Below are 20803 nucleotides of genomic sequence, written 5' to 3' on the forward strand. Positions count from 1 at the left end.
ATTTCCCTAGCTGCAGGCCTATAAAGAGCACGGCAATGTGGACCCAGTCTGACGACATTTGTTACCATCTACTACTTCGACCATAAGCTTCTGTGTTGCTGGGCATCTGAATCAAAGATTTGCTGGTCCATCCGATTGTTGGATTTCCTTGCTGCTGCTGCTGCTGCTTCCTCTTCTGCCATATCTATCGAAAGTGCGACAAACCCTAGTGGTGCGAGAACACTCAAAAGGGTCATTGGATCCTCGACCATGATACCATGTCGCCTTCAGCACGGCAACTGTCAGCCATCTCAGCCACAGAGCGTGTATGCTCAGCCGTATCTTTGATTGGAGCGTCTGTCATTGTCGCTACCTTTATCGGATCGCGCTCCTTTCGAAAACCTATCAACCGACTGGTGTTCTATGCTTCTTGGGGCAACCTCATGGCCAATATAGCGACCCTCATCTCCCAGTCTGGGATTCATGCTGGAGCAGGTAGCTCACTGTGCCAGTTCCAGGCATTTTTGATTCAATGGTGAGTATTGACTGCTGGCTCCAACCCAGTCACCTCTCATACAATACGATTAGGTTCATGCCGGCCGATGCGCTGTGGACCTTTGCAATGGCCTGTAATGTTTACTTGACCTTTTTCCACAAATACAACTCCGAGCAGCTGCGCCAACTGGAATGGAAGTATGTCATTTGCTGCTACGGTCTGCCCTTTATCCCGGCCTTTACATACTTCTTCGTACAGACCCAAGCCCGAGGTCGGGTCTATGGGTCTGCTATTGTAAGAAGCCCCCTATTTTCTTTTAAAAATTGATCTGCCAGATATTAATGTTTTTGAGCAGCTCTGGTGCTGGGTCTCTCTGCCGTGGGACTATCTTCGCATCGCTGTTTTCTATGGCCCCGTGTGGTTCGTCATCTCCTTAACCTTTGCCATCTACCTGCGTGCAGGAACAGTGATCTACCGAAAACGACGCCAACTACGAGATCTCGGCGGGATTGACTCGCTTGATACCGAGGTTCAGCCCGAGTCCCCGATCGTTAAGCTGTCCGGAATTCAAGTGACGAGCGAGTTCGCCTGCTTCTCACCGGAGCGCCGGTCCACGTCAACCCGCGAATGCGTACCCACGCGCAGCTTTACATCAACCACACGCAGCCCGTATTCTGTGACGATTGAGGGTGGCGGTGTTGGAGCAAGCAGTATGCCTCTGGGGCTAAGCACAATGATGACTTCTAGTCAGGAATCCGGGCCAAGAATCGGCCCAAGCCCTCTACGGACTGACATCCTTCTCAAAACCGCACGTCCTGACCTGGCGGATTCATACTCCCAACGACGGGTGATGACCTCGGAGAGCAACTCGACCATTTGGGCGTATACAAAGTATGCAATGCTTTTTTTTATCGCGCTACTGGTAACATGGGTAAGTCTGGAATTAATTTGTAGGATTCGACTTTATTATCTCAATGAATTGGGTTATTCTATCATACTATCATTCTAGAGACTAATCCAACTTTCTAGGTCCCTTCCACCGCAAATAGAGTATATGCTCTCGCTCGCCCCCAAGACTTCTCTTTTGGACTCAACTATGCCTCTAGCTTTGTCCTACCCCTCCAGGGATTCTGGAATAGTCTTATCTATGTCTCTATATCGTGGCCGGCATTTAAATCACTTTGGGCAGATCTACGCGGTCGTGGGTCAGGGTTGGACCAAAACGCCCGTTTTTCAGGGGGTGTGTACTCCAATTACTCACCGAAACAATCTAGAGATTCCAGGGCTTCTGTAAGTCAGTTTGAGAGCACGCAGGAATTGGCTGATGGTTAGTTTGGGGTTGGGATAGAACTAGATTGGATATTCAGCTGGTTGGATACTATGGTATACCATTACAATGCACTAATGAGGGGCAATTAAATCAGCCAAGTAAATCAAGCCGAAGATCTATACTCAAACTGCTCATAGTTTTTCCCACAACCCCTTTCGAATGCCAATGACAAGTCAAGGTGTAAATCAATATATGAATCACGTGACTATCGCGTCGCGCTGCGTTGCACTCTCGCCGATTCCTCAAAAGACCCCAGATTCCTCGCCAAACAACGGTCTTCTGCGCCCGCCCCCTGTGCGACAAGATAAACATCCAATACAATTTACAGGAACCATATCGATCGCATATTATCCATCATGACCGAATCAAATTCGCATCCACCACCTCAAACCGCGGCATCGCCCTCCCCTCCCCCGCCAGCGCCTATCTCCCAGACGCCTGGCCCTCGCGCCTCGCGCCTGCACCAAGTCTTTGACCAGGCCCTGGCGCGTACCCTGCGCGCAAACTCATATGCCAACTTTGCCAGCTGTTTTCCCACGCCGGCGCGACATGTCCCCGCCAGCCTGGAGAGTGTGTGGCGGCAACTCAACGCGAAGCTGGAGGAGAGTGCCAGGGCAGAGTTCGATGAAATAATCGCGGAGAGGAAGGCTGTCAAGCACTTGAATGAATTGGACCGCCTAGTCGGAGAGGCAAAAGCGAGAAAGGACCACGAGGGAGAGAATGGAGATGAGGGACAACGAAAAACTGCGTATGTTTTTCTCTCGTCTTCTATTTTTTTTATTTCCCCCCTTTCCTGGCTGACTCTTGCTACAATCTAGTCCGCACACTCTCGGCGCCGAAGATCTGTACAAAGCCCACCTTACGCCATATCTCCAGGAAGCGCAGTCAACGCTGAACGATAGACTTCAGGTTACGCATGCACAAAACGCAGAGCTGGCACAGACCGTGCAGGCACAAAGACTGGAAATCGAGAAGCTGCTTTCCCACGTCGAGTCGGTCGTCGCGGACCTCGAGGGCGCTGCCACGGCCGCTACCCAGTTTAGCAAAGAGCACCATCTTCGTCAAGACGCGGTCCAGATGGATAAAGAGGTCAACGCGCAGCCGGGTCTTTAGGGGGTTGTCTTGGCCATGCCTTTTTTTCGGTCATGAAATCAAGGCACTCATGTCTGTGCCGTCTACCATACCGTCCTCCACCATGTCTTGGGCCACAGCCACCAGTTCCTGGAGAGCCTTCGTCTTCAACTGTTCCAGCTTGGTCTTTTGGCCCTCTACCGCTGCCGCAATTGCCTCCTTGCACAACGCGTCACGTTCTTCCTCGGCCGCTCCGTCACGTCGAGCCAGTGCGGCCGCACCTCGGTAATATGTTTGGGCGTTCCGCAGCAGCGTGGCGCCATTCTGCTGTGCCATGGCATAATTCCAGGGTGTCGTCCCCAGTCGCCATCGGTGCATCTCTGCATCTCCTCGCGCAATATGAATCTTGGGGAGGTTTTCTGCGCTTGGGAGTTTGGATGCGGCAGTCAATGCGTCCAGAGCAACCGACAGCGATTGCCAGCGAATTGTCAGAGAGGTTTTGAATCCTTCCGCCTCAGATGGCGGCAAGTCATTCAGCGCCCCGTTCAACGACGTGAGCGCTTCCGCTTTGCTGCATAGTCCCTCGGGATCATTTGCGACATTGAGGTCTGGCCCAAACGCTTGACCAACCTCATGTTGGTAAACCTGGACATCGGACTGGCCACCCCGGTACAACACCTCGTGCAAGGCACAGATCAGCTTGGCGCGCGCCAATGCTGCCTCGTAGTGTCTATCCGAGCCCTCAGTGTAGGCCGGTAGCCGGCTCTGTACGAGTTCTGACGAATATTCCTGCACCCAGCCGACACCACCCGCACCGGGGTTGAACGTCAGCAAATTGCACAGTGTGGCCAATGTCTCCAGCTGTGCCACGGCCGTGTCCACCAAGGTATTCTTGGTAACCGGTTCCACGATAGCGGCCCACTGCTCTTGCGCATCCTCTGAGCCCTCGGCTGAGCTAACCTTGGCCGGCTCCGCTGGCTGCGGTGCTGGCTCTTGCTCCTGGGCTTGCTCCCCGGATTCCATCTCCTGGGCCTGCTCCTGCATCTCCGAGTACCGCATCTCCTGCAGCACCAGACACCGTTGGAACAGCTCGATCGCCTCTTGCAAATAGGTGCTTGCCTGCATCAGCTGCTTACTCTCTGGATGCTTGGTGTCGGACATGGCCTCTGCCAGACTGGTCAAGACTTGGCCCGCGTTAAACAATGCATCCGCATTGTCCTGTTCCAATCTGATTGCATCTCGATGCGACTGCAATGCGATCTGCAGGATCTCAGTCTGTGGAGCTGGCAGCTGAGCGGCCAGCTTAGGGTGCTGGGTAATTTCATATTGAACTCTCGCCCTGTGAGACGGAGCGAGTCAGTTTCTTTTTTTCCGGGTGAGACATGGAATGTAGATGTATCTAGAGTCAAATAGCACATGATCCCGTTCTAGGTCGCTGCCGTACGTACTTGTTATAAACCAAGTCAAAAGCCCCAGGGTGTTTCTGGAGTCCGTCGTCATAGTTGGCAATGGCGCGCATGAAAAAGCGCATCGACTTGGCGGCATCTCCAGCTCGCCATTTCTCTCCGGCTTCCTCAAGCTCGACGCCCGCTATTCCCATTTAGTTTAAACTCCATTGGAAGACACAAGGTCAACCAAGACTTACCGGCCAGAAACTCATCGGCGGTTACGGGAGCCTGTCAAATCGTGAGCTTATTGATGCTTGTTTTCTTTTTTTTTTCCCCTCTTAGTCTGGAAAATGGTATCAGACCTGCTTCGCCGTCTTTTTCTTGGGCTTGGACTCTTTGAGAAAGGTCTTTGGTTTCGGCATTTTGAGCGCCTATCTAGGGTCACAGAATGTAGGCAGAAGTGGTGTGACGGAGGGTAAGCTTATTCTCCAAGGTTACTATGATGTACCACTGGAGGAAAGGATTCTCACGTCGCTGCCAAGCGGTGAGTCAGCAGATTCACCCTAAGCCCTGAGGTATCTAGAAGAAACCTGAGGATATCACCAAACTTCCTTTGAAACTAGATCATACCTCCAAAAAGACATGATCCAGGTTCTAGTTTCACATGTATGGGTTGGCACTATAGGACCTCTACCTCGGCGATTTGCTGATATCCTCAGATTCAATGATTCTCTCCCCCTACAAAGTACTCTACGAGGTAGTGGCTAGGGATATTGGATCCCAAGATATACCTAGATACCAAGCAAGAAGTACATAGTCCTGTAGGATCAAGAACATTATCGCGTGGCAGCACGTGGCGAGATGGACTCTTGTTCAGAACCGAAACAAAGACAATCCCCACCTTCCAACGTGACCCACTCCGTTTCGTGCCTCCTGAGTTGACTCTAATTTCCATACGCCTTGGCCGTTTGGGCTAATTTTTTCCCCTTCAAGTCCTCCGATAATCTTAACCTCACGCCCTCCTTCCACCTCTTGTCATTGCTGTATGTCTCTCATGGACGCGATCTCTAGGAAGGCCCCCAAAGGATCCTGCTAACACTCATTCTGCCCGCAGGTCGCATGTTCTGAATCTTCCCCCCCCCCCCAAAACCTTCACACTCTTATCGGTGCTTCCTCCCCGGCGCACCCCCCTTGAAAACACAATTGTCCATCAGAAATGGCCCGTCATCCTTCCCTTGAATCGGAGCGTCCCATCATGGGCCAGTCAGTAAGTTGCTCCCCTTTTACCCCTCCTTGGTCGTGTCTTGCTCTAGATGATATGATCTAACTCAACAATTCCCTTCAGAACCGGAACTCCAAGCGATTCTCCACCGTCAGTGGAAGCCCTTCACTCGCTTCTGAGCGCACGACCGGCAGTCTCCCGAGTGGTGACCCCAGGTTGGCCGACATCGCCCATCTCTCCGATGGCTTGCAGCGTCTCGAGAACAAGCCCCTCCAGAAACAGCGGTTTGTTCCGACAGCAGAGAAGACCGACAACTTGAATAAGTTGGCTCTCGGGGCCAAGGTTGAGCGCGCGCTCGGACGACGGATGACCGGCCAGGATGCCGTTATGCGCAAGCCCCTGCTGAACGAGAAGACGGAAACAACAGCCTCGTAAATATGGACACTCTGTGTCTCCTCATCCCAAGGGGTACGGTGGTCACTGTCACTTTCGTTCTCTATTTCCCCCTTGCCTCTTTCTCCCCCCCCCTCTATTCAACTTCTACGTCCACGCGGCTTCTCTATGAGTGTTGTTCGTTTGGGAGCCACGTTATTGCTCACGTATCATACCCCCTCTTTCTTTTCGGATTACTATTGTGGCGTTTTTGACTTGATCAAATTTTCATTGGCCCTTTCCCTTAGTACATGTGCCTGGATTGGGTCGGTTCTGTTGTTTTTTGATGTCTGCTCTTACGCTTTTGTATACTTGGTTATTATGACGAATGCTATCTACCTCCCCTTTGTTCCCAACGAGTCTGTGTTTCAATGCCAGAGTAACAATACATATATTAATAGATATCAAAGATGGTTATTTGGGTCTCGAGCTGATTCTGCTACCTTTCTCTTGCTTCTTTTCATGCCTAGAGACATCTATGGTATATTCTACTGGGCATAGAAAACCCTTTTCAGTAGGATCAGTGATTTTCTTGCGGTATTCTCCCATTTATCAATCGATATCTGCCTCTACATCTACACGGACGAGTCCCAATTTTGCCGGGCGGTGAAAAGTGCCAAGCCACGCGAACCCGCACGGAGACGCAGCGAAGGAAGTCGCTTTTTCTTCGAAGCCGAATTTCTTCCCCATCCCATCTCTCTGGCTCGCTTCAATTCTCCGACTCCCTCCATCTTCGCTTATACTCGTCAACCCTCTTGGATTGTCCTCGCAATACACCTCGGTCTCCTATCCCTTACATCCTTCCGTCGTCAGGATCAGAACCGCACAGAATCTTTCCCGTGGATTCTCTCCTCATCTATACTTCCTCGAAACGCTTTTCCTAGCTTCAAAGAGTCTCGTTTCCTTTTTTTCTGCCTTGATTTCTTTCTTCCCTTCCTTCAGTTTCCTTCAATTGCTTGCATTGCTATTTGGTCCATTTCGCATTGTGAGTCTTGGCCCATCAAATCTCGCCCGTGGGGACATTGACTGACGAACACCCAGTGAAGCGAGAGGAATCAGCAAAACCTTGCATCTATATCTTCATTTACTCGATATCTGTTAAAAAGCTCCGTTGGCTTTGCCCGCGTCATTCTGATTTTTCGCCGCACCTCTCGGTTACTTTTCGATCCCGTTTTTCCATCCGAACACAAAACCCCTCAATTCCACCATGGCCGACATGACCCAGGCTCCCATCAACGGCAATTACCCTGCGCATCATGCCTACCCAGATTCCTTCAACCACACCCATGTGGCCATGAACACCGCGGCGAGCTTCCAGCCCGCTCAGTCCTCCACCCCTACCACCGCCACCCCTACCGACCATCAGAAGAATGAGATCTCCAAGGACGAGGTGGGTTGGTTTTTCGTTGAGCAGTACTACACCACCATGAGCCGTAACCCGGACAAGCTGCACCTATTCTACTCGCGGCGCTCGCAGCTTGTCTTCGGTACCGAGGCCGAATCCGTGCCCGTTACCGTCGGTACCAAGGTGAGTTCAACCCTTCCCCACAGTCCTCGATCCCGTGGCCTCTCTAATCGTGAATTCTAGGCCATCAACGACAAGATCAAGCAGCTGGACTTCCAGGAGTGCAAGGTTCGCGTCCTGAATGTTGACTCTCAGGCCTCTTTTGACAACATCTTGGTCTCGGTCATTGGCGAGATCTCCAACAAGTCTGAGCCATCCCGCAAATTCGCGCAGACCTTCGTTCTGGCTGAGCAGCCTAATGGATACTATGTGCTCAACGACATCTTCCGGTACCTGGTTGAGGAAGATGAGGAAATCGTCCACGAGGAGCCCGCCGTTGCTGCGCCTGCCGCGGAACTCCCCAAGCCCGCCGCAGCGGTGCCTGCAGCCGAGACGCAGGTGACCAATGAAGCAGCGGTCTCCAAGGTCGATGAGAAGCTCGAAAAGGCAGAGGTCAACGGAGAGATTGAACAGCCCAAGGCGGCAGCTCCGCAAACCAACGGCACCCCGGCCCAGGAGACCCCGGCTGCGGCCCCCGCTGTTGAGGATGACCTTGTCAAGAACGAGAAGCCTCTGACCCCTGAGCCTTCTCCTGTTCCGGAGCAGAAAGAGGCCCCTGCTGCCGAGAAGGAGTCTGCTGCCTCCAAGAACCTCCCCAAGACCTGGGCCAACATCGCGTCCAAGCCGGGTTCTACGGTGCCTGTGGTCCCTGCTATCCCGGCCGCGACCCCCAAGGCAAACCCTCCCACTGCCCCGGCTTCTAATGCTCCTCAGCCCGCTGCCGCCGCTGCTCCGGCCGCCCAGGAAGCCGTCCGCTCCCAGGAGGCTGCTTCCAACGACGGATCGGGATGGCAAACCGCCGGCCACGACCACAAGAAGACCCAATCTCGTGCCGGTGAGGAGCAGCCAGTTCTTGGCTACATCAAGAGCGTGACCGACAAGGTGGACGCCAATCAGCTCAAGCAGACTCTGTCCCGCTTCGGCAAGCTCAAGTATTTCGACGTCAGCCGCCCAAAGGTTAGTCTTCCCACGATCCTCCTGAATTCATCGGTGCTAATGCTACTTCTAGAACTGCGCTTTCGTGGAGTTCGCTGACCCCGCCGGGTATGCTGCTGCCGTTGCCGCCAACCCTCACCAAATTGGTAGCGAGCAAATCTTTGTCGAGGAGCGCCGTCCCCGAGGCAATGCCTATGGCAGCAACGGCTACGGTGCTGGCCGTGGTTCCGGCCGTGGTCGTGGCGACCGTGCGGGTAGCCAGGGCCGTGGTGGCTTCCAGCGCGATGGTCGGGGAGGCTTCACCCCTCGCGGTCGAGGCGGCAATGTGGCTGCCAAGGGCCGTAGCCAGGCTCAGGCTGCCTAAATGAGTCGACGATGTTCCTACAATTTTCCCCGATGCCGTCGGTGAGTGAACTAACCTTTATCACCGACGGATGATTCTTCCAGGATCTGTATTACTCCGATTTTGATTTCATCCCCCCTTCCCCCTCTCCGTCTACCTCTTTTTTTTTAATGACATGTGTTATGTGACTATTGTCTTCCCCTTCCCCCTTCCTCTATCTTCCCCGTCACAATGCATATTAGCGGTTGGTCCGGGTTGGCTGGAAAAGTTGCGTTTCTTTCCCTTCCTTCTCTGGACACTTGTGTTTTACCTTGATATATCTTTTTTTTTGGGATTCTCGTGTCCTTCGGCTCCACGGTTCTTTGCCCCATATTTATTATTTTCTTCTTTTTGTGTTTTTCTTTTTCTTTTTCTTTTTCTTTTTTTTTTTTTTTTTTGCTACGATTGGGGTTCTACAGACCTTTTCGATTTCATATTTGCATCTTTTATCTAGCATAGCAAGTTTACCGGGGGTATGGTCTCATCTGTCCCGGTCTTCCTCTCTATTTTCTCGACAGTAACTGGTTTCGCATGCAAGATATTTGATACTTCTAGGGCTACGGTGGCTGTCGACACCTCAGGCAACCAGCGTGGGGGATTTTGGTATGCCTGAGGCAGTCCAGAGCTCTGCAGGAGCTCAGCAATTAAGCAGCGGTCGCAGGGGCCCCAAAGGAAGCCGGTGCCAGAAGCCTCTGGAACAGAAGAGGGAGAGTTGCCTGACCGACCGGTGGAAATCGCTGGATCGCCGTAGAAACCCACCAGAAAATTTTGGAAACACAAAAAGCGCATACCTCCGCTTTTTCTTCTCTTTCTTCTTGTCAGCTCTGCTCCATCTGCTCTTTTTCTTTTTTCCTGCGTTTCCATATCAATTCTCTCTACACCCCACCTGATCTCTCCTGTAAGTTTCTCTTCTCTCTCTTCCTCAACCCCCCACCTCTCAACCCTATCCAAAGACTCAAGAGAAAAAAATCCTTCTTTTCAACTTTGCCACATTTGCTTCGAATTTCTCACTTCTGACTCTTTTTTCTAAGAATTTACCTTCCTCCCGCCATCATGCCTGAGACCTTCGAGTTCCAGGCTGAGATTTCTCAGCTGCTCTCGCTGATCATTAACACCGTCTACTCCAACAAGGAGATCTTCCTGCGTGAGCTGATCTCCAACGCCTCCGATGCTCTTGACAAGATCCGCTATGAGGCTCTTTCCGACCCGTCCAAGCTCGACTCGTGCAAGGACCTGCGCATCGACATCATCCCTGACCAGGAGAACAAGACTCTCACCATCCGGGACACCGGTATTGGTATGACCAAGGCTGTGAGTAGATTATCTCCCTCCATAAAAAAAAAAAACCAACAATCATCGAGATTGATGCTGACTGGATCTGGTAGGACCTCATCAACAACCTGGGTACCATTGCCCGCTCCGGTACCAAGCAGTTCATGGAGGCTCTGTCTGCTGGTGCTGATATCTCCATGATCGGCCAGTTCGGTGTCGGTTTCTACTCGGCTTACCTGGTCGCTGACCGGGTCACCGTTGTGTCCAAGCACAACGATGACGAGCAGTACATCTGGGAGTCGGCTGCCGGTGGCACCTTCAACCTCACCCAGGACACCGAGGGCGAGCAGCTCGGCCGTGGCTCCAAGATTGTCCTGCACCTCAAGGATGAGCAGACTGACTACCTCAACGAGAGCCGCATCAAGGAGGTGGTTCGCAAGCACTCCGAGTTCATCTCTTACCCCATCTACCTGCACGTCCTGAAGGAGACCGAGAAGGAGGTCCCCGACGAGGAGGCTGAGGAGACCAAGGAGGAAGATGAGGAGAAGAAGCCCAAGGTCGAGGAGGTCGACGAGGAAGAGGATAAGGACAAGAAGAAGACCAAGACCGTCAAGGAGTCCAAGATCGAGGAGGAGGAGCTGAACAAGACCAAGCCCATCTGGACCCGCAACCCGGCCGACATCACCCAGGAGGAGTACGCCTCCTTCTACAAGTCGCTCTCCAACGACTGGGAGGACCACCTGGGTGTCAAGCACTTCTCCGTCGAGGGTCAGCTTGAGTTCCGGGCCATTCTTTTTGTTCCCAAGCGTGCTCCCTTCGACCTCTTCGAGACCAAGAAGACCAAGAACAACATCAAGCTCTACGTGCGCCGTGTCTTCATCACCGACGATGCTACCGACCTGATCCCCGAGTGGCTGGGCTTCATCAAGGGTGTCGTCGACTCGGAGGACCTGCCCCTCAACCTGTCGCGTGAGACCCTCCAGCAGAACAAGATCATGAAGGTCATCAAGAAGAACATTGTCAAGAAGACCCTCGAGCTTTTCCAGGAGATCGCCGAGGACCGCGAGCAGTTCGACAAGTTCTACAGTGCCTTCAGCAAGAACATCAAGCTCGGTATCCACGAGGACGCCCAGAACCGCCCGGCCCTGGCTAAGCTGCTCCGCTACCAGTCCACCAAGTCCGGCGATGAGTCCACCTCGCTCAGCGACTACGTCACCCGCATGCCGGAGCACCAGAAGAACATGTACTACATAACTGGCGAGTCGACCAAGGCTGTCGCCAAGTCGCCTTTCCTGGACACCCTCAAGCAGAAGAACTTTGAGGTTCTGTTCCTGGTTGACCCCATTGACGAGTACGCTTTCACCCAGCTGAAGGAGTTCGACGGCAAGAAGCTGGTCGACATCACCAAGGACTTCGAGCTCGAGGAGAGCGAGGAGGAGAAGAAGGAGCGTGAGGAGGAGGAGAAGGAGTACGAGGACCTGGCCAAGGCCCTGAAGAACATTCTGGGCGACAAGGTCGAGAAGGTCGTTGTCTCTCACAAGCTCGTCGGTGCGCCCTGCGCCATCCGTACCGGTCAGTTCGGCTGGTCCGCCAACATGGAGCGCATCATGAAGGCCCAGGCCCTCCGTGATACTTCCATGAGCTCGTACATGTCCTCCAAGAAGACCTTCGAGATCTCCCCCAAGTCCCCCATCGTCAAGGAGCTCAAGAAGAAGGTTGAGGCCGATGGCGAGAACGACCGCACTGTCAAGTCGATCACCCAGCTCCTCTTCGAGACCTCGCTGCTGGTCTCCGGCTTCACCATCGAGGAGCCCGCCAGCTTCTCCGAGCGCATTCACAAGCTCGTCTCGCTGGGCCTGAACATCGACGAAGACGCCGAGACTGCCGACGAGAAGGCCACCGAGACTGCAGCTCCCGCCGAGGCCACCGGTGAGAGCGCCATGGAGGAGGTTGACTAAACGGTTTTCTTTTCGCTGCTCAAATCTTTATGGGAAATGGGAAATGGGATACGACCCCTTTGATGTCCTTTTACTTTTTTTTTTCTTCTTTCAAAACAGAGCTGAATTATTTTCTTTTCTTCTACCTGCTTTTCCTTTTACCAACTTCATGATGAACCTAGTTTTTGATACAGTTCCGGCGTTCTGAGCCTCTCGCTTCTTGGGCTTTTGCTGTCAAGATGGTCGCTGGAATGAAAAGCTCTGTCATTTAGATGTTACTTCCCGGTGCGTAGACTCTTGTTTCCTCTTAGTCTCTGCGGGATAGGACTATCCTGGTCCCTGTAAGGCCGGGGGTATCCGTCCTGCTCCATGTAAAGATATTCGATATTGTGATGATATTGGGTTGTTGGTGTGGGTTGTTCACATGTTCGATGACATGGTCCGCATTCATCTCCAGCATCAAAGCCAACAAGCAACGAGCGCCAAAGAATGTCTCTGTTTTCCTCCGGAGAATAAAAAAAAATAATAAGAAAAACAAAACGCCAACTTCCTAGACTCTCGTCCTAGGCTCTCGCCTCTGTTCCCATCGTCATAAAAAAAATTAAGAGAACGCTGTAATAAAACCGCACAGCCGCCCATGCCCTTCATTAATAGTAAATCATGTCCGACATCCAAGGATTTAGGGTGAAGCTTGCATTAGCGATCCACACTCCCGCACCAATAGTCCAGATTCAACTCCGCCAGGCTTCGAATCGGTAGTCCGCAGGTGCGAGCGAGCCAGAGTGCCAGCCCACCGACCACCCCGACGCTGCCGACGATCTGAACGAGCACCCAGCCACGACGGCCGAGGTCGTCAATCCAACCGACTACCCCCAGGGGGTCGTGCGGTCCCAGACTGGCAATCCGGTATTCTGTTGCTCCCTCACCGGACCGTGATCGAACGACTCGGACACCGTCCGCATTCTTCTCGCTTGAGGGGATGTGCAGACCACGAAATCCGGGTGTCTGGGCCAGAGGCACCAGCGAGCCATCGACGACACACTCACTCAGCCGCTCCGTCAACCATACAGCGCGATCGCCCCGGGCGAGCGCGGCGTAGCGATCACGTTCATTCTGCAAGCTACGCTGAAGATTCGTAGCCCACTGGGCTAGCCCAACCTGGGCCAATCGCTCCTCATGTTGTGTGGTATCTGTGAGGCGTGCCATCGCATAGCTCGGTGGCGACCCACCAGAGGAAAAGATGGAATATCCCATGGAAGCACCCGAGGCCACACGCCATCCAACTTCGCTACTGCTAGGGCCCGAAAGAGCATTGAGCAGCGGCGCTGTCGTCGGCGGGACAGACGGAAAACCATCACGGTGCTGCGCTAGTTTCTTAGCGGCAGAGTGGCGCATCCAGGCCAAATTATCCCGGTCGAACATCTTCCGCACCAGTGTGTCCATTTCAGACAAGACTAACGGCTGTACGTAGTCCGGGCTCATCAGGGTGCTAGCATCCATGACTTCTAGGTCGGTGGTTTTCTCTGACGATACCGCGTAGGGAGGCTGAGGTTCTGATCCGCCTGGACCTGGGTCACCAAACAAAAACGGCTTGATTCCAGCATCGCGAGCTTGCTGGTGGAATTGATCCTTGAGTACAGTAATTTGCTCGGGGGACAAAGTGTCTGATTTGGACACGACAGGAATGACATTGGTCAGCTCACAGAGCTTGCGAATGCATTCCACGTCAGCGGCGAGGGTATCTACACCGGGTCAGCGGCGAGGGTTTTTCGTTTGGGGAATCATACGAATCGCATACCACTGGAAATCAGGTATATGATGGCATCTACTTGGGAGCCTCCATTGCCTGCCAGTAAGTTTTGAAAATATACACCAGAACTGCTCAGAGCAGCTGTCGCGCGGAGTAATTGCTGGCGCATATACTGCACAACGGCGTCGGTTTGTCCTGCTCGGCTCAGCGAGGTGGCTCGTGTGTCGACAAAACAGAGATTCCGCTCAAGCACGATTTCCCCGATGCTTTTTCGGCGTCGCAACACCCGCGAATCCTCTAGGTCCGACCACCAGGAAGGATAAGGCTTGGTGCTGGCATAAATTTCGGAAATCGCAGAGAGTGTTCCATGCGTGGCGATGGGCCCCGGCTGGGATCGCGAGGGCCGGCGCTCGATCGCGGTTACTGGTGGAAGTGAATCGACATGCACGATGTCTTCGCAGGCCTGAACAATGGATTTTATCAAGGAGGTTTTCCCCGCTCCTGTCCAAGAGAATGATCACGGATCAGCCGACACGCAGGGAGAAGCATAATCCGAAGCTATGGACTTACCCGGAGCTCCCGCTAGAAGTACCTTGAAGCGGCCCATTGCTTTGCCGCGCTCGGTGAAAGGTCGCCGACTAGGCATTCTGATACTAGGCATGATCAACTGAGACGCCCCACCAGGCCCTAGTCGCGGTGATGTGCGGGGCCCTTCCTCTTCGTCCCCCGACCCAACAGGCTGGCTGTTAATCTCATCGGTGATGGAGATGTCATCCAGCGGACGGAGCGAGTGATTGGATATGGATTTGGGGCTACTGGGTAGCGAGGGCTCATCGGGGGTGCTCAGGTTGAGCGGAGTGAGTGGACGGGAGGCAGCGGACATGGGTGATTCTCGTGGTTTGAGGGTCGACCGTCGACGGGCGATCGGGGACCCCAGATCGTAGTGGAGACTATGCTCGGGCGGAGGAGGAGAGGTTGCTAACTGGGACAAGCTCTCGTCAAGACTGTGCACTCCATACATGGTCTCGGCGGGGAGTTCATCCTCCGAAGCAGGACTGGGCGGGTCAGATGAAGGATTGCGGGACAGAAAGAAGGTCGCGGGGGTGCGGGGATCAAAGGAGTCAAGAGATGGGGAACCGGGGGGAGGTTTGGCACAAATGTCCGGAGAAGGTCGCATAGTGGCACCTAGAAGGATGAAGCAAGACGAGTGTCTGGAGAGATGATAACTAGGTATGTCCCATGGATGGATTCAAGACTGCGTAGGTAAGCCACCCCCTCTCCTCATCGCATCATACCCGATGAGCCCACGGGGCATGAAAGGATCATCTTTGTATTTTATTTCATATTATGTGTTATTGTTACAAAATATAACAATGAAATAGAATCTGGTTATATTTTTAGAATAAGAGATCGAAATATCCGATCCTGGTAGAGTCCCTATACTACGTAGTATCCGACGTAGTACTGGGTACTTTGTTCGTAATACTGGAATAGGCCTACTGAGAAGTACCTTGAGATGATAGCAGAACATCCTGGACATTCATGGGTATATTGCATAGTATGACTACTATATCTCTCGCACATCAGGAACCTCATTTCCCCATCGCACAAGTGCATGGCCTAGCGCCTTTAGCGCCACAAGAAAATCCGCTTCCCTCAAGCCGAGTGTGTATCCGCCCGTGAAAGGTTGATCTCCACCTCCAACCTCTGGTTCTCTGGTTCTCTCTCCCCTGGTGTCTCTCATGACCCCTCTTCCATTTTTCTCTTTTCTTTCCCTTCTGTTTTTCATCATGTACGGTGTTTGAGATCTCTCTCAAATTCTGAACTATCAACCACCAAGGGAGTTTCTTCTCCCACCCGACACCACTTCTTCCCCCTCCTCAATCCTTTCCGACCGGCGAACATCATGGAGCAACCGGCTATGTCCTGGCCGGAGCCACTTCATGAGAACTCGCTCATTCCGGGGGAGGATGAGTTCTCCAATTTTCTTGAGTTCAATATGCAGTTTCCCGATCTCGAGGGGCACGGACCTGGCCATTCGCATTCTCAGCAGCATTCTCTCCCCACCGACTCAGAAATTACTCAACACCCGCGTCCCCAGGTGCAGTATCCCGGTCAGATGGAGGGTCTCGCCATGGATTTCAACGGTCAAGGTCCGGTGCAATCGCATCAGTTGCCCTACTCTGCTCCCCCCATGGCCCCGGGTTTCTGCACCCCAACTTCGCAGTCGATGCCCCATCAGTCGAGCCAGCATTATATGCAGGGCCAACCGGCGATCCCTCCCACACCCAACAGCATCGAGCTGCAAGGAAACGCTGCCCGCTACGGGCACCACGCAGAGGAGAACCATGAAATGTACGATAGATATGCGCGCATCAACGAAGAACAGGTACGGGACCGCTCATTCCCATTCCCCCGGTCAAATTTGTGATATCGAATATGGAACTCATGTGGCTAGGCCTTGTACACGCCCCTCGTTTCTCCTGCTATGACCCCATTGGAGAACCAATTCCGACTCCCAGAATATACCATCCCTGGGGAATATTTCACTCCTCTGACGTCCCCGGCACTGGAGGCTCAAAATGCCAATAACTCCAATAATGGCTACCCGTACCCCTCAAGGCAGGTGTCAGATGTGGGATTTGTTCCCACGACTGCGGAGGTGAATCCTCTCCCTGGTGCATCTGCCCCGCCATCGCCCAGCGTCATCCGAAAAACTCATCGCCGGCGACCGTCAACGACTCCCCGACTCGCCGGACGGAACAAGGTGAAGCAGTCGCCGTCCATTCGGGCACAGGCGCAACGGAAGCGGACTCTAGTAAATGCCAATTCGGAGGAATTTTACCAAAGTCTCAACCAGGAGCTGGACGGCATCAAACCGCAGAACCACGATGTCCGCTCCCTCCAGGCCAGCAGCACAGAAGGTTCTGGCCAAGACTCGGTATCTCCCGAGCCATTGTCTGAACCGCTGATGCCACCCCCGGCGCTCCCACCGCCGCGCAAGTCTCCCGCAATAGCACCACAGACAGCGCAGTCTCCCGGGACCGCCGCCACCCCCGCGACGCTGATGCGCATCCAGCGGTCACAGCCCGCGCAGGATTCAAACCAGCTGAGTGGCCAAATGCAACTCGTACAGCCCGAGTTCCAGGACGAGGTTATGGAGGATATCGCCTTACCAGAAGCGGCTACCCCATCCACACAGCTGCGCCCTAAAGTAAATCGCATCGATACCGCCGTACATACAGGCACGGCCAGCCCGGTGACCTCGGCGAGTGTGACTCCGGCCTTGGAGCCTCGGTCTGCTACAGTCGATCGGACTCCCGGCGGGTCTGTTGCATTCAGCCCACGCACCGTCGCCATGCCTTCCCCGACCGGGTCCGTACCCAAAAAGTCGGAACCGTCCCGAGTCTCGTCTGCTCGGAAACGGCCCAGCTTGAGCTCTACGCATGCCAGTCCGCAGCTGCGGCCAAAGATTAGCCCGAGCATCCAGCCTCTCATGCGCAACGAGGGTGAGTCCCAATTTGGAGAGCTTCTCAGGATCACTGCATGTACTGACCTTAACGAAACTCTTTTAGGCGTAACACATGATGCACTCTACCTGGCCTCCAAATCGAACTACCAGCACATTCTCGATGGCACTCTCCCTTCGGGCGTCTCATATCCAGAAACCCTCGCCGAGAACCTGAGCTCCAAGCGCACGAACCACAAGCTTGCCGAGCAGGGTCGCCGGAATCGGATTAATAGCGCCCTCAAGGAAATTGAAACGCTTATCCCGCCGGAGTTCGTACAAGCACGTCAGGCGAAGGAAGCAGCAGTGGCGGGAACCTCCAAGCCGGGCGAAAAGGAGAAAGACAAGCCCGCCAACCAGGCCATCAGCAAGGCTAGTGCGGTGGAGATGGCCATCGATTATATAAAGGCTCTAAAGATGACTCTCGATCAAACAGCTGCGAAACTCGCGGCAGCCGAGGCCAACCTGGCGGGAAAACCAGACGGGAAAGATCCCAAGGAGCCCGCAGTGAATGGGGTCTCAAACTCCACGGCCAAGGCATCCAAGTAACCTCACAGCTCTGGCGGGTATATCTCATGGATACATATTGATTTTGGAGGTACAAATAGGGTTGATATTTTCTAACAGGCGTCGATGTGTTATGATCATTTTTTTGTTCTTTGTCCGAGAGCGCTGGTGTTGGACTTTTATGGGAATGGGTGGCTGTTTTGCTGATGTGTTTTATTATAATTCTTGTATTAGATAGACTTGTTCTACTTCTTTTCTTCTGCCTCTTCTTCCTGGAAACCTTACGACTGGTGTGAACAATACACACTATCCAACGTCACCAAGCTACACATCTTACATTGTATAGAAGACTGCGTAATGAAGATCGTCGCTCATGAGCCCTGTACAGATTTATGCGAAAAACTCCATATCCAAAATCTCGGCGCATCCACTAGTAGTCGCGAAACACGGCCACCATATCATCCAAGCGCGCCACCACACCTAGCAACAAGGCCTCTCTAGCCTTCCAGCGTTGCAGCTTCTCCAGTTCCCCCTCAGAAAGATACCGTTCCTCGTTGCCTTTCACATCGCTGCGCTCGGTCTTCTCGAGGAAGTCCCGCTCGCGCTCACGTTCGAAGTTGATGCGCTGCAGACACCGTGACATGGCTTTGTAGGTGTCCTCCAGTATGCTGCTGCAAATCCGGTCCGGGTCGTAGTACCACAGATAAATGGTTTTGGATGGCTGGCGTTGCGCATCTCGCGGCACTTCCTGAAGGTCCACAAATCCGCCCGCCTGCATCGAAGCTAGAGTCTGTCTCAAATCTTTGAAGGGGAGCATGCTGATCTCCTGCAACCGCTTTTCATCCAGCTTGCCCTTCGCTTGGAGCACGCGTACTATGCGCAGCGCCACGTCGCCGAACCGCGCCTCGATCATCTGTTCCAGTTCTTGGTGTCGCAGTTTGCGTGCCAGGTGACGAAACGCAACCCTCCAAGTAATCTCGCCGTGGACGACCGAGCTCGATGTGAAGCGATAAGGAGGCTGTGCCAAGAGACTGAGGTGCTGGTTAATCTTGTAGGCGCGACTGGTCCCGGCCGATTCGTCGGTATCGGCGGCATCATCATCGCCATTGACGCCATTTTCCAGCGGCCGTTTTCCACGTCGGTTCACAGGCTGGAAAGGTTCCAACGGGCCGATAGATCCTGCAAGATCTAATTGCGGGTCGACATCTTCTGTCAACACTTCGAGATGGATTGGAACGGAATATATTTCTCCTTCTTCGCCTTCGCGTGGGATCTCGGGAGTATCTCGGCAGTGTTTTGTTTTGGCTTCGATGCGGCGGAGAAGACAATCATAAATCTCGGCAGTGACAGAAGATGAATCCTGCTCGGCAAGTTCGATAAATCTAGCATTCCGTAGGGCCACATCCAACTTCTCATAGTTCACTCGAACCACTAACCCGGGCTGTGAAATAGAATGAGTTCATGTCTTGCAAGAATTCACAACGAGGTAGAGCAAAAAAAAAAAAAGCTTACCTCCAATGGGACAGTGTCAAACCCGTCTTCGTCGTCTGACCATTCGTTCTCTTCGTCGACCATATGATCTTCATTCACACCGTTATGATTTACTGTATCCGAGGCACCGTGGCCAAACTTCCTTTTTACCCCACGAGGCAGGCCACCAATCATGAATCTTTCAGTGAGGTCTCCATTTGTTCGCTCCTGGACCAGCTCCAGCGTTTTCTCCAGCAAGGCCGCCTGCTGGGCCTTGCCTTTCATTGTTTTGATATGTGGCCGAGCCGCGACAATTCGATGTGCATCCAGCCAGTTATCATCGGGGCTCTGGAAGTGTGCTTCCCTAACCCGAATTATGTATCCGTGTGATGCAAGAGCCTTGATGGTAGGATGAAGACGTGCTGGCTTCTCATCCACATGATCCCCATTGGGCCCATCGAGATGATCCGGGCCGTCCCCATTGGTCCGGGATTCTTCGTCGTGCGCGAACCCATTTGGGACCTGCTGTCTCTGGGATTGAAGCTCGGGAAGGATATCGAGGTGACTGACGGAGGAATGTCCAAGGTATAAGATCGCCTCCATGACCTGAGCTGCGTAGGGCCCCAGTCGGTTTTCTATCAGCTGGAGAATCTTTCCAGACCGTACAAGGTAGTACGCAGCTTGCGGGTTTGCTTCGTAGTAGGTGATGCCGTCTTCGACGGAGGTGAAGTGGTAGACAAGGTGGTGCTGGATCATGGCACAGAGTCCATGATGCAGCTGGCGGTCGGTCAAGTGGGAATGAAATTTCAGCCGAGGAAGTGACAATCGCTCGTAACGCTGGAGAGTAGAGAAGATGCGCTATGCCCCAAGTTAGACCATCAGCTCTGAATAAACCAAACAGCGCCGAATTCATGCAGACCTACCGCGAAGAGCTCCCCAAAGTTGTCTTCAATCAGAAGCGCGCATAGCTCCGCGGCATTCTGCGTCAGTGATCAGTACAGGCGTCAGTGGTTTTGGTGGGATGAGTCGCATACTTGGGACATCATGATGGTGAGATCGGAGGTGAATCCGCCAGCCTCCAATTCTCAAGGCGTGTCAATTGCAGTCACCGAAAAATAAGCATGGAGGGGTCAGTCAAGTGCCGGAATTCCGAGCCCATCGGACCCAACTGGCGTAAAGGAAAGCAAGGTCCAAAGCTCCCACGTTCTTTTTTTTGCTTATCGCGCTGATCGAGAGCACGTGATATGGGTCATGTGACTGTATGCCTGGGGCCACAATATCCAGAACATATAGACGGGTTCAAGAAGCTACACTCCGGGCTCGAAATATTTGCAGAAAGATGTAGGTATATTTCTCGATAGGTTAATTTACATCAATATCTACCTTCATAAATGCTAGTCAATCGTTTTCTGCCAAAATCGCAACATGCGGGAATTCCCGAACAAAAGTAACTCCGGCTCCGTCCCGACTCGTCACTCCCACCAATCAGCGGCCGAGTAATCAACCCATCTTGAAGCTTTTCGTAACCTCCAAACTGCCTCTTCTCTCCCTGCTCGCTC

General features: G+C 53.2%; 9 protein-coding genes across 9 annotated transcripts; 6 read left to right on the top strand and 3 right to left on the bottom strand.

Moving 5' to 3' along the window:
- Window positions 1-257: 257 nt before the first annotated feature.
- NUU61_002448 (putative cAMP receptor-like protein) lies at window positions 258-1807 on the top strand (the record flags this gene model as incomplete). Its single annotated transcript, XM_056653030.1, has 4 exons — window positions 258-514; window positions 568-769; window positions 831-1406; window positions 1505-1807. 4 exons carry the CDS (start codon window positions 258-260, stop codon window positions 1805-1807), a joined length of 1338 nt encoding a protein of 445 aa, XP_056514097.1.
- A 354-nt stretch (window positions 1808-2161) lies between these two features.
- Window positions 2162-2918, top strand: NUU61_002449 (PMF1/NNF1 family protein; the record flags this gene model as incomplete). The annotated part of the gene is made up of 2 exons (XM_056653031.1): window positions 2162-2553; window positions 2624-2918. The coding sequence occupies 2 exons, from the start codon at window positions 2162-2164 to the stop codon at window positions 2916-2918; spliced, it is 687 nt and encodes a 228-aa protein (XP_056514098.1).
- Window positions 2919-2948: 30 nt separating this feature from the next.
- NUU61_002450 (uncharacterized protein) lies at window positions 2949-4686 on the bottom strand (the record flags this gene model as incomplete). Its single annotated transcript, XM_056653032.1, has 4 exons — window positions 2949-4215; window positions 4325-4466; window positions 4522-4552; window positions 4627-4686. The coding sequence occupies 4 exons, from the start codon at window positions 4684-4686 to the stop codon at window positions 2949-2951; spliced, it is 1500 nt and encodes a 499-aa protein (XP_056514099.1).
- Window positions 4687-5480: 794 nt separating this feature from the next.
- On the top strand, window positions 5481-5921 carry NUU61_002451 (uncharacterized protein; the record flags this gene model as incomplete). Its single annotated transcript, XM_056653033.1, has 2 exons — window positions 5481-5531; window positions 5610-5921. 2 exons carry the CDS (start codon window positions 5481-5483, stop codon window positions 5919-5921), a joined length of 363 nt encoding a protein of 120 aa, XP_056514100.1.
- A 1204-nt stretch (window positions 5922-7125) lies between these two features.
- NUU61_002452 (NTF2 and RRM domain protein) lies at window positions 7126-8782 on the top strand (the record flags this gene model as incomplete). The annotated part of the gene is made up of 3 exons (XM_056653034.1): window positions 7126-7446; window positions 7507-8439; window positions 8492-8782. 3 exons carry the CDS (start codon window positions 7126-7128, stop codon window positions 8780-8782), a joined length of 1545 nt encoding a protein of 514 aa, XP_056514101.1.
- Window positions 8783-9853: 1071 nt separating this feature from the next.
- Window positions 9854-12030, top strand: hsp90 (chaperone Hsp90; the record flags this gene model as incomplete). Its single annotated transcript, XM_056653035.1, has 2 exons — window positions 9854-10111; window positions 10186-12030. 2 exons carry the CDS (start codon window positions 9854-9856, stop codon window positions 12028-12030), a joined length of 2103 nt encoding a protein of 700 aa, XP_056514102.1.
- A 675-nt stretch (window positions 12031-12705) lies between these two features.
- NUU61_002454 (uncharacterized protein) lies at window positions 12706-14936 on the bottom strand (the record flags this gene model as incomplete). Its single annotated transcript, XM_056653036.1, has 3 exons — window positions 12706-13751; window positions 13808-14260; window positions 14330-14936. The coding sequence occupies 3 exons, from the start codon at window positions 14934-14936 to the stop codon at window positions 12706-12708; spliced, it is 2106 nt and encodes a 701-aa protein (XP_056514103.1).
- A 729-nt stretch (window positions 14937-15665) lies between these two features.
- Window positions 15666-17816, top strand: NUU61_002455 (phosphate-sensing transcription factor PHO4; the record flags this gene model as incomplete). The annotated part of the gene is made up of 2 exons (XM_056653037.1): window positions 15666-16148; window positions 16218-17816. The coding sequence occupies 2 exons, from the start codon at window positions 15666-15668 to the stop codon at window positions 17814-17816; spliced, it is 2082 nt and encodes a 693-aa protein (XP_056514104.1).
- A 388-nt stretch (window positions 17817-18204) lies between these two features.
- NUU61_002456 (uncharacterized protein) lies at window positions 18205-20290 on the bottom strand (the record flags this gene model as incomplete). The annotated part of the gene is made up of 4 exons (XM_056653038.1): window positions 18205-19215; window positions 19287-20102; window positions 20168-20224; window positions 20279-20290. 4 exons carry the CDS (start codon window positions 20288-20290, stop codon window positions 18205-18207), a joined length of 1896 nt encoding a protein of 631 aa, XP_056514105.1.
- Window positions 20291-20803: the final 513 nt, after the last annotated feature.

This window comes from Penicillium alfredii, assembly GCF_028826965.1.
Source record: "Penicillium alfredii strain IBT 34128 chromosome Unknown utg000004l_segment0_segment0, whole genome shotgun sequence".
Taxonomy (NCBI): Eukaryota; Fungi; Ascomycota; class Eurotiomycetes; order Eurotiales; family Aspergillaceae; genus Penicillium; species Penicillium alfredii.